We start from the raw sequence: 12,683 nt of genomic DNA, 5'->3' as shown, positions 1-12,683 counted from the left end.
GCACAGAGAAAATTTATATAGAGGTACAGATAGAGGGAGCCCCATGCCGCATGGAGCTGGACACGGGTTCAACTCTATCCATAATCTCGGCCCGAACATTAAGGGAACTGTGCCCTAATGGGGGTCCCAAACTAAGGCCGGCCCCATTCACCCTCCGGGACTTCCAGAAACGTAAGGTCCCTACAATGGGGGTGGGGACCTTCAGGGTGCAATATCGAGGGCGAAAGCAACAATTGGACTTGCTGGTAGTTAAGGGCCCCTACGTTAGCTTACTGGGACTGGCATGGTTTGGACCTCTGGGGCTAGCCGTTACCGGGGTGAACCGCACTAGCTTACAAGTGGACGTGGACGCCATATGCAAAGAGTTTCCAGGGGTTTTCGATGGGGCATTGGGACGATATACAGGACCCCCCATTGCCCTACAGCTAGACCCCGCTGTACGACCCATCAGGCACAAGGCCCGCCGGGTCCCGTTCGCCCTGAAACCCCGCATAGACGAGGAATTGGACCGACTCGTGGAGCAAGGAGTGCTGGAGCCGGTGCCCAACGCCCCCTGGGAAACTCCAATTGTCACACCCGTCAAGCCTAACGGTTCGGTCCGCATCTGTGCAGACTACAAATGCACCATAAACAAGGCTCTCACGGCCCATGCATACCCAGTGCCAGTGGTCAGCCATGTCCTCGCCACCCTGGCTGGGTCAAAAATCTTTGGCAAACTGGACTTGGCCCAAGCGTATCAACAGTTGCCTGTGGACGAAGCCACAGCAGAGGCTCAGACGATTGTGACGCACAGAGGGGCATTCAGAGTAAAGCGGCTGCAATTTGGCGTTAGCGTGGCACCAGGCATATTCCAGAATCTAATGGACTCTCTCCTTAAAGGGATTCCTGGCGTCACCCCCTTCTTCGATGATGTACTGATCGCCGGGCCCACACCAGAGGAATTTGAGGACCGCCTCCGCTCCGTCCTGCACCGTTTCCAGACGGCGGGCCTCAAGGTGAAGCGGGAAAAGTGTTTACTGGGAGTGCCGCAGGTGGACTTTCTGGGATTTAAGGTGGACGCAGAAGGGGTCCATCCAACCGGTGACAAGGTACGGGCCATTTGTGAGGCCCCAGCGCCCAAGAGCAAGCCCGAACTTCAGTCATTCTTGGGACTATTGAACTTTTACCATGCCTTTCTTCCGCATAAGGCAGCGGTAGCGGAGCCCCTACACAGACTCCTAGATAAAAGGGCCCCTTGGGTGTGGGGCCAGCGACAAAGGGCCGCATTCCAGGCAGTCAAGGACTTGCTCGTCTCGAACTCGGTCTTGGCACACTTCGACGAGAGGCTGCCAGTGGTGCTGGCATGCGACGCCTCTCCCTATGGCATCGGCGCTGTCCTGGGACACCAACTCCCGGATGGAAGAGAGGTGCCGGTGGCATACTTCTCCCAGACGCTTGCTGCAGCCGAACGAAACTACTCACAGATTGACAAGGAGGGTCTGGCAATCGTGAAGGGCGTAAAAAAATTCCATGATTTCTTGTACGGGCGGCCCTTTACCATAGTGACTGACCACAAGCCGTTGCTTGGCCTGTTTGCCCCCGAGAAGCAGACCCCCCAAGTGTTGTCTCCACGTGTCCTCAGGTGGTCAATTTTCCTTGCCGGCTACCAGTATGCACTAATCCACCGCCCTGGGAAGGCGATGGGCCACGCAGACGCCCTCAGCAGGCTACCACTACCAGAAACAGGCCCCGACCCAGCGCCTGCGCAAGAGGTTATGACCCTGGAGCTGCTTCCCGACCGACCCATTCAGGCACAAGAAGTTGCGCACCATTCCACAAAAGATAGGGTCATCTCCCGGGTCCTGGACTGGGTGTGGCGAGGATGGCCCAGCAGCAGCCCCGGGCCAGAATTCGCTGGCTACACAAACCGCAAACATGAACTGTCGGCCCACAAGGGGTGCCTGTTATGGGGAAGCAGGGTTGTTGTTCCCCAGCCCCTCCGCAAAAGGGTCCTCACAGCCCTACACGAGACACACCCAGGGGTAGTGAGGATGAAGGCCCTTGCCAGGAGTTATGTGTGGTGGCCGGGGATTGACAGAGAGATAGAGGCCTGGGTCCAACACTGCCAGACCTGCCAAGAATCCCGCCCAGATCCCCCAAGGGCCCCAGTCCAGCCCTGGGAGTCCGCCCGACATCCATGGTCACGCTTGCACGTGGACTTCGCTGGACCCTTCCAGGGAAAAACATTCTTCATAGTGGTGGATTCCTACACCAAATGGCTGGAGGTCGCACTGGTACCGTCCACTTCTACGGCGGCAGCCATCCGGGTACTACGTAAGCTTTTTGCAACCCACGGGCTCCCTGACACCCTCGTCTCGGACAATGGAACCGCATTCACGTCAGAGGAGTTCCAGACCTTCACAGCGCAGAACGCCATCCGCCACATCCGCTCAGCACCATTCCACCCTGCCACCAATGGCCAAGCGGAGCGCATGGTGCGGACCACCAAGGACAGCCTCCGCCGCATGACACAAGGGGACTGGGAATACCGCCTTGCTGCATTTCTTCTAGCACAGCACAGCACCCCAAGCACAACGACGGGCCGGAGCCCAGCTGAACTACTAATGGGCCGGCGCCTTGCAACTAGACTGGACCGACTTCACCCCGACAGAGCTCAGGATGAGGTAGTGGTGGGGAAAGGCAGGAACCCCCGGACATTTGTGGCCCAGGACGCAGTGTACGCAAAGAATTTTGGGGCAGGCCCAGCATGGGTACCCGCCACAGTCACCAAGGTGACCGGTCCCGTGTCGTACGAGGTACTAACGGAAGGGGGGCAATGTTGGCGCCGCCACTGCGACCAGCTACGGCGACGATTCCCAGGAGGAACCCGGGAGGAGAGCGGGACAGAGGGGTCCCAAGGGGACAGCAGGGCAGTGAGGCCTGTAGAGCGAGAGGGGTGGGCAGGGGAAGCAGAAGCAGAAGCAGTAGGCACAGAGGGGCGCCCCGAGGCTGGAAGGACACCGGAACCAGAGCCACAACCTAGTGGTTCAGTGGCGCCAGACCAGACAGCCCCGGCACAGCCAGCAGCCTCGGAACACGAGCCAGAACCAGAACCCCTGACCAAGGAACACCCCAGGCCACAACGCACACGGAGGCGGCCAGCAGACCTTGGGGACTACGAATGCAACTTCCCGGGCAGGACTGGAACTTAGAGGGGAGGGGTGTTATGTACTGAGCTGAATCCTAGAACAATAGGATTCAGAAACAGCGGGAGCTACCCAATCCAACTCCAGGTGGAAGTGAATCCGCAACCTGATTGGCCTGCTGGAGCAGCCAATCAGGCGACGGGCAGAAGTGAATCTGCTACCTGATTGGCCTGTAGGAGCAGCCAATCAGGCTGCAGGCAGAAGTCAATCCACAATATAATTGGCCCACAGGTGTAGCCCTGAAGTAGCCAATCACGCAAGGCCCATTGTGTAAATAATGTATATAAGCAGATGGTTTTGGGAAAAGAGCCATTCTTCTTCTCCTCTTCTCCTTGATGACTATGAGCTGAATAAAGAGCATGAAATTCACTCTCGACTCCGAGTACATTTCAAGAGCTATTGATGTCTACTAGCCCAAATGGCTCTGCCCTGCTTCCGCAGTCAGAGGCAGAAAAGCTTCTGAATACCAGTTGCTGGAAGCCACAGGAGGGGAGTGGGCTCCTGTGTTCGAATCCTGATGTTGGTTTCCCACAGGCATCTGGGTAGACATCGTGGGAACAGGATGCTGGACAAGATGGGCCCCTGGCCCAATGCAGCAGCCTCTTCTTGTCATAGAATTGTATAATTCAAGAAGACCACAAAGGTCACCTAGCCCCCTGCAATGCTAGGGGAAATCTTCTGCATAACATGGGGCCCAAAACCCACGACCCTGTGATGAAGTCTCACGCTCTACCGACTGAGCTTCTTATGCCAACTAAGGTTGAGATATGTGAGCTGAGAGGGTTAATAGCTCAGCAATCGTCCTGCCGCGGGGCCCTGTGACGTGCCCATGTAAAGAGGAAGTACCTGTGTGTACTGTTGTATTTTTTCTGTTACATGAGAACGTTGTATGTGTTTATTGGTTCTGTTCGTGTCGCAGCTTCCAGCCGAGATGGAGATGAACTCACCAGGCTGAGCTGCCCTAAGCAATAAATCAGGCATCCCCAAACTGCGGCCCTCCAGATGTTTTGGCCTACAACTCCCATGATCCCTAGCTAACAGGACCAGTGGCCGGGGAAGATGGGAATTGTAGTCCAAAACATCTGGAGGGCCTAAGTTTGGGGATGCCTGCAATAAATCTTCTTTGTTTTAACGAACCAAGGAGTGAGTTATTTCACAGGCACAGAAAGTCGGATAAAGCTTTCACTGCTACGGAATGTGATCTGAACTTGGGAGGAAAAGTTTCTGGGTTTTAGAAACAGAGGCTTGACATTGGTGACGGAACGTACTGGGCGAGTATTTTTGCAATGTCTGCTACGCAGCTAGAATTGTTCGTAGGCAGATAGATTTCTCTGCTATCTTTCTCAATCACAAAGCTGCGTTATCGATAATTAGCCAATTACGGACTATTATCTCAATACCTAAAGGACTGCTTCTTTCCCTGTGAACCCTCCCGGATCCTGAGATCATCATCTGAGGCCCTTCTTCGTGTGTCTCCTCGTCAAGAAGTTTGGAGGGGGGCACCATGAGAAGAGGTCTTCTCTGCAGTGGCTCCCCGTCTGTGGAATGCTCTCCCCAGGGAAGTTTGTCAGGCCTTTGGCTGATCCGATTTATATTTTTAAAATGTGTTTTTTTATAAAAAAAATATATGTGTGTTTTTGTTTATTGGGTTGTTGTTTTTATTTTTATTAGGTATTTTGTGGTTTTATATCTTGATTTTATTCTGTGAACCGCCCTGAGACCTCCGGGTATAGGGCGGTAAATAAATAAATAAATAAATAAATAAATAAATAAATAAATAAATAAATAAATAATTAATAGAGAGATGACGATTCCAACACCACCCAGGCTACATTCAGACAACCCTTACCTGATAATTTTCCAGATTAATTTAGAATCAGTGGCATTCTGTGACATGCTCATAAGATTAGGACTGCAGCTCCCTTTTACCATATTGTAAGCATCCTCAGGGCCAGGCCAGGGCATTCTGCTGCTTGGCTGAGACAAAGCAGCAAATGACTCACCTCACGGAGCCCTCTCGCTCAAAAGTACATAGCACACAAAGCTACCGTAGTTGATTTATTTTGGTACCTGAGGCAGAAAGTCCCACAGGCGTCTGTTTCCCTCTGAGGCAGTAAAAAGACAATTTGAAATTAAATAACTCTTTGCTGCCCTTTCATGATGTCCCAGATTTGCTGCCTGAGCTGGCCACTTCACTCTGCCTAATGATAGGACAGGCCCTGACCATTCTATGTCTATGAAAAAAAACTGTGTGTGTGTGTGTGTTTTGTGCAGACTTGCATTGCTTTATTCCCACATCCAACACAGATTCAGGGCATATTTTTTAAGCAACGGGATATTTACTATGCCAAATCCTAAAGCATATTCTGATCCCCATCACAAGTCACCTTTGTTTGTCATAAGAGCATTAATTTAAATCTTTCTTACAACCGCTCAGCTTTCTTTTTTTCCCTCTCATGGTGGGTTCAGGGCATTGCTGAATGTTGGGCTCTTTATTTCCAGGCCTTACAAAATATTCTCACGGAAGCTGAACTCCTGCAAATGTTTAAACTCAGACAGCACATGAACAGACCCATTGTCTTTCCTGGGTTGATCTCAAAAAGAATGCTCAAGGGCCCGTGTTGGTTTTTTAGGCCCTGTCTTAAATTATATAAATAAATCCCATGATGCAACAGGAAAGCCTGACATGGCATTGCTGGGAGTACTGGAATGGCAAGAGAAACAAAAGGATTGCAAGGAAAGGATTAGCGCCAAGACGGATGCTTTAGATCAGGCCTGCCGCAACTTGTGAGCACGGCTTGCTGAATTTTACACAGTAGCCTACAAAAAGCTTTCGACATGTTGAATTGGTTAGTCTTTCAAATGCCGCAAGAGACTTCCTTTTGTTAAAAAAAGACTAGAAGTCATTGCCAAGGCAAGTTACGATACATGAATTGGCCAGATGCATTTGACTTGGGTATCTCACAACTTGCACAGTCTTGCTTCAGCCTAGCCCAGCCTTAGCCAATCGGATTCCTTCCACATATTTTGGACTACAATTCCCATCAGCCGCAGGCAGCGCAACCATTTTGGGAGTAGGTAATAAGTCTGTGCTGGCTGTGGGTGATGGGAGACTTTGAATTCCCAGCAGCCAGCTTAAAATGTTTAGCAGATATATCTATACAGAAGTGAGGATATGTTTAAATTCTTTTGCATCAGTCTCCTTTTTTTATTTTATTTGCCATGGGTTTTTTCAATCCTGGTGGTACCATTCTCCCTATCGAGCGATATGTCTCCTTTGGGGTTTGCCTAAGTAATTGCGTTTTGCTCTGGTGTCTAAGAATATTCTTTAAATAAGGTTGCCTCTCAATTTATCATGCTGGAGAGGCATTACGAGCAAATAGCTGGTCTTTTTACCTGTCATCACAGTAGGTGAATTTCATGTCCATGCTGTGACGGCTCAAGAACGTCTTGCTGTCCAGTGGGATGTCAGTATTGGAAGGGTGTTGAATGGGTTCACACATTAATATCAGGCAAGACAAGAGAGGCTCTTTGTAGCCACAGAGAGCATGAGGAGGGCATGTATTATAGACCTTAAGTTGTCCAGTGCAGTGCAGAACCTGAAATATAAAGAAACTATTTGTATTAATACAAGGGTTTTTTTTTTGTTTTTTGTTTAAAAAACCAAAGCAACTTGAGTAAATCAAATCTTTCAAAAAACATAAGTAAAAAAAAAGGTACCTTCCATGTGGCCGATTTGAGATTCACAGTTCTGCCTCTGTTGGTAACAGTGCATTTCATTCTCATGAAGAAGTCCCGCTCCATGGTCACCTCTTTATTCTTTTTCCCAAAGCCTGGACCTGAGAAAAATGTGGACAAGATTCTCTTTTAAGGCTTGTCTGGCAGCTTCTGTTGCTTTAGTAACCAGCCAGCAAAGTTATTTCGGAAGGACCAGAGTAGGAACATTCCAAAACCGCTGTGATCAACTAGCTACACACTTTGAGGATGAAGTTAATTGATTCTGGAATGACCTTGGCAGTTCCAGATGAAGTAAAAAGGTAAAGGGACCCCTGACCATTAGGTCCAGTCGTGACCGACTCGGGTTGTGGCGCTCATCTCGCATTACTGGCCGAGGGAGCCGGCGTACAGCTTCCAGTTCATGTGGCCAGCATGACTAAGCCGCTTCTGGCGAACCAGAGCAGCACACGGAAACACCGTTTACCTTCCCGCTGTAGCAGTACTTGCACTTTGACGTGCTTTCGAACTGCTGGGTTGGCAGGAGCTGGGACCGAGCAACGGGAGCTCACCCCTTCGTGGGGATTCGAACCGCCGACCTTCTGCTTGGCAAGCCCTAGGCTCTGTGGTTTAACCCACAGCGCCACCCGTGTCCCATCCAGATGACGTACCTAATACCAAATCACTGATGTGGTGTGAGATAAATAGGTACCACTATGGCAGGAAGGTAAACGGCGTTTCCATGTGCTGCTCTGGTTTCGGTGTTCCATTGCGCCAGCAGCGGCTTAGTCATGCTGGCCACATGACCCAGAAAAAACTGTCTGCAGAGCAGACAAACACTGACTCCCTTGGCATCTTTTATTCCTTCTTACTGTTACCTTTAAATGTTTTTTAATTCCTTTTAGCTGTTTTCCTTGGCAATTTTAACAATCCTTGAAAACCACTTACAGGTATATAAATTTTGCTAAATAAATATGCTAATCCCTGTGTAAAAACTATCCCTCTTTGTTCTGGGCATGTTGACCATCCAGTCTGGTGAAGCCATCTTCATCAGTGCCCCTCACTTAATCTGAGAACAGTTTGGGTGGGTTCACAGAACAATGTGATTCCTATGAAGATTGCAGTTTATCACAGGATAAGCTGCTCATTTCATCACATGATGCAGTGATGGGGAAGAAAGCTCAGAAGCGCAAGAGAGATAAACACTTTGTCCACAGGTTAACAGATTGATCCCCCCTGTTATCTGTTGTTTCGATTACTCTACAAAGTTTCTGCGTGGCTGACTGAGAAACCAGGTGATTATCATCTCCCCAGAACAGTTCTCTGCTTGGCATTGCTGCACTGAAGGTTAACTGGTGGCATTCTAAAGCAGCGATGGGAAAACATATGGACTCCTATCTACCCCAGCCAACATGGCCAATAGCCATGGATTATCAGAACTGAAGTCAAGCAGTAGATGGAGTGCCACAAACTTCCCATCCCTGTTTTAAGGCAGCCTTTAGCACCTCTGCTCATGCTGGCTGGGGTGGAGGTGAGTTGTAGTCTAAAACAGGGGTGGCCAACTCCCAAGAGACTGTGATCTACTCACAGAGTTAAAAACTGGGAGTGATCTACCCCCTTTTGGGGGGTTCAGGTAAAGCTGTTGAGTTTTTTTAAAGGAAGGGAAGCCCTGTTTTTTGGGGTTTAGGTCAAACTTGTTGAGCTTCTTTTAGGAGGGAGGAAGGCCCATTTTTGTTTAGGGCTTCAGGTCATAGTTGTTCAGCTTTTTTTAGGGAGGAGGAAAATTTTGGGTGAGCTTTTTTTAGGGTGCCAGTGATCTAGCAGTGATCTACCACAGACACCCAGTGATCTACCGGTAGATCACAGTCTACCTGTTGGATGTGCCTGGTCTAAAACATCTACAGGGCAGTAGGTGGGGGAAAGCTGTTCAAAGCAATTATTGCTCCATGTATCCTAACACACTTCAGCCATTGCTTAGGCCTCAGGATGTGTCTTGGGTGAGATCTGGAACAGACAGTGGAGTAAAATGCTCCAGCTGTCAGCTCTGCTCACTGCAGGCAGAAGCCAACACCTTAACAAGGTACGCCCTGCGTTTATCCAGATACAGAATCCCCAAGACCAGGCATCCCCAAACTTTGGCCCTCCAGATGTTTTGGCCTACAACTCCCATGATCTCTAGCTAACAGGACCAGTGGTCGGGGAAGATGGGAATTGTAGTCCAAAACATCTGGAGGGCCAAAGTTTGGGGATGCCTGCCCAAGACCCTATAAAACAGATCCTGTTGGACAAGTGAAATGTATTTCCTGGCATAGTGGCTACCATCTCCTTGTGCTAGAGGGAATTAGGGAGTGACCATATCAACTCAAATCCCCCTCCTAGTTTCTCCTAGAGATAATGCCCTAGTGCCAAATAACAGTTGGCATTAGCTTACACTTTCTAAAAAGAAAATACTTCCCTGGTTACAATAAATTCCCCAGGAGAAGCAGCCATTGTATTTGGTCTTGAGTTTGGAGGTTCAAACAGGCTAAGTGCTTGGGGAGACACACAAATCTTTCTATTATTCATTAATACTTTTAGTTAATTACCATAAAGCCCTCAAAACGTCTCAAGACGACTTATAGCAGAAGAGAGATGAGTTGCTCATATTAAAAACGACTTTAAAAACATAAATGAAACACTAAAAATTATAAAAGATGGCCCATCTCCCAAAATCAAGCCCCCTTCCCACCTCTCCAACAACATTAAAATGATCACCACAATCAGCTGGCTGAAATATCACAAAACAGCAAAAAAAGAAAATTAACAATAAAATACCCAGGAGATGAAGAAGAAGGTCACCCAGCAGCTGCATGTGGAGGAGCAGGGACGTGAACCTGGTTCCCCAGATTATGAGTCTACCACTCTTAACCACTACACCACACTGTCTCTCAAGTCTTCTTGGGGAGACTACTCCATAAATGATGCACAAAGCACACTGCAATAGCGTTGTTGCATTTTTTAAAAAATATATTATTTACCATTTTTCAAACTCAGGTTTTCTCGAATTTCCTCATGATCACAGGGGTGAGTGAAGTCAAAAATGCTGTGTCCGGTCAGCTCCACCTGTTTGACCATCAAGACAAACAGATTTAAAAAATGGGGTTGTGAAAATGAATTTACGCTGGGAACATATTTTGTATCCCCCTCATTCCCAAAATGCACCACATGACAAGAAACTTCGAGAAGTGTTTTACAGAGATGTTTTAGATAGCAGCTGACTATTCATTGTAAATTCACAGTCTAGCCGTTTTTGTGCTTGTATTGTTTATTATGTATTTAGATTTCCTTCCCACTCTTGTTCTATGGCCTGATGGTAATGACAGCAATAATCTTTTATCATTTTATCATTAGCGATATTTATTTAAAGCATCTGCAAATCACTTAATTGGTGTTTTTTTAAAATTAAATAAAATAAAATTTAAAAGTAACCATGGAGCTGCAACCTCCAAACTGGTGATGGGCATTAACAATGCTGGCAGTATCATCTGCTGGGCAGGCGAGTATACCAATCTGTATATTCCATGTTTCACTCGTGTATTGCACTGTTGCACATTTAAATCTCCTCACTGGGTCCCTCTGATCTTAACCCTGGCCTCTTCAGGGCTAAACACCCTTGCAGCCACTCCAATCCCATAATAGCAAAGGCACAATCATTCTCTTCCTTAGAGTACTTGCAGGAAGCTTTTGTTAAGTCACATTGAACAAACTAGCTCTACCAAGTAGAGAAAGAAGCAGAAGTTATATTATACTATGAACCACCCTATGATCCTCAGCTGAAGGGCACTATATAAGCTTAATAAATAATCATCACAATATCATCCAACTTGCTACGCGAGAGGTGTAGAAAACAGCTTACCTGTGTCAAGCCCATATACTTGCTGATGTTCTCCGACAAAAAGATCATGTCTCCATCCTGTGTGATGACAGTGATAAATCCCTCCAAAGCTTTCAGGTACAAGTTGTCCATCTGCTGATCAGGCTCTATTTTACTCTCATTGTCACCACAGACTGCACAAAGGAATGGGGAGCGAAGGGGGAGGAGAAGCAGAACCAAAATGAAGAGACAAAATAAATGAATAAATCAGAAATGATGCTTAGCAGTATGCTAGCAAATCCCAACCAAAATCCATATCTGATATAAAGTTCATGGCTTTGCTTTTACTGGATATCTATACAGTTTAGCAGCATTAGAAAAAAATGTACAATAATTATAATATCGTGGCAGTTCAGGCAACAAAGCTACAATCTTGCACACATTTATTTGGCATTCGGAACCCATAAAGTTGCCTTATATTGAGTCCAACTATTACCCCATGTAGTGCTGTATAGTCTACACACTGGCTGACAACAATTTCACAGAATTGTAGAGTTGGAAGGGGACCCGAGGGTCATCTATCCCAACCCCCTGCAATGCAGGGATCTCAGCTAAAGCACCCACAGCATATGGCCACCCAACCTCTGCTTAAAAACCTCCAAGCCAGGAGAGTCCATAACCTCCCGAGGGAGACTGTTCCACTGTCAAACAGCTTTTACTGTCAAAAAGGTTCTCCCTGATATTTAGTCAGAAACTCCTTTCTTGAAACTTGAAGGCATTGGTTCGAGTCCTACCCTCCAGAGCAGGAGAAAACAAGCTTGCTCCATTTTCCATGTGACACAGCCCTTCAGATATTAGAGGGTGGCTATCATATCTCCTCTCAGTCTTCTCTTTTCCAGGCTAAACATACCCAGCTTCTTCAACTGTTCCTCATAAGGCTTGGCTTTCAGACCCTTGATCATCTTGGTTGCCCTCCTCTGCACACGTTCCATCTTGTCAATATCCTTCTTAAATTGTGGTGCCCAGAACTGGATGCAGTAATCCAAGTGTGGTCTGACCAAGGCAGAATAGAGTGGTACTGTTACTTCCCTTGACCTGGACGCTATACTTCTGTTGATGCAGCCTAGAGGAGCATTAGCTCTCTTTTTTTGCTGCTGCTGCATCACACTGTGGACTCATGTTAAGTTTGCGTTCCACTAAGACCTCTAGATCCTCTTCACGAGGAAGCCAGGTGTTCCCCCATCTTATATTTGTGCATCTGGTTCTTCCTGCCTAAGTGCAGAACCCTACAATTGCCCCTATGGAAATTTGTTAGTTTGGGCCCAGTTCTCCAATCTGTTAAGGTCATCATGAATCCCGATTCTGTCTTCAGCGGCATTAGCTTCCCTTCCCAGTTTGGTGACATCTGCAAATTTCAGCAGGGCTTTCAGAGGAAAGTCTTTACCAGTCCTTCCTAGATATCCCAGGAACTGAACATGGGACCCTTTGCCACTTACCTACTACGGTATAACAGCCCTTCCTCACTGAACTCAGTTGGGACCTACCGGTGCTTCCCATAAAGAAACAGAAAAAATGCTGGAGTTATAGAAATTGGCCATCATCCCAATCTTACTAGGAAATGCATGTAGAACCAGGCATATCTACACATACATCCTTAGCTAAATAAGGAACTCCATGCAGATGCAGCCACTGCTTGATCTAACTATTGGAGCTGCACATGCTTCGTTAGGAAATCCACAATTAGCATTAATAGGGGAGGAAGAAAGGGGTGCGGCCACATTTCCCTTACAACAAAACCCTCCCAAACAGCTATCTGACCAGGGTTGGATATGAGCAGTCATTCTGCCTGCTTCTATACAATAACATAAAAATAAAGAAATAAGATGCTTATGAGAGGCTCACAAGTAGGTCATGAGTGCCTGAGATGGAGG

At 47.6% G+C, this 12,683-nt stretch overlaps 1 protein-coding gene across 2 annotated transcripts in view; it reads right to left on the bottom strand.

The window, feature by feature from the left end:
• EPAS1 (endothelial PAS domain protein 1) overlaps nucleotides 1-12,683 on the bottom strand; it is a 126,094-nt gene that overhangs the window by 40,893 nt on the left and 72,518 nt on the right. For both annotated transcript variants that reach the window (XM_035111182.3, XM_035111181.3), the window contains 4 exons: nucleotides 10,795-10,946; nucleotides 9,917-10,001; nucleotides 6,906-7,024; nucleotides 6,582-6,784 (listed from right to left, as the gene is read on the bottom strand). In XM_035111182.3, the coding sequence (XP_034967073.2) occupies nucleotides 6,582-6,784; nucleotides 6,906-7,024; nucleotides 9,917-10,001; nucleotides 10,795-10,946 (559 nt within the window). The remainder of the gene's footprint in view (nucleotides 1-6,581; nucleotides 6,785-6,905; nucleotides 7,025-9,916; nucleotides 10,002-10,794; nucleotides 10,947-12,683) is intronic.

Source organism: Zootoca vivipara, chromosome 3, assembly GCF_965207765.1.
Source record: "Zootoca vivipara chromosome 3, rZooViv2.hap1.1, whole genome shotgun sequence".
Classification (NCBI taxonomy): domain Eukaryota; kingdom Metazoa; phylum Chordata; class Lepidosauria; order Squamata; family Lacertidae; genus Zootoca; species Zootoca vivipara.
The sequence above is the reverse complement of the archived record's forward strand: the minus strand, read 5'-3'. Positions and strand labels throughout refer to the sequence as shown.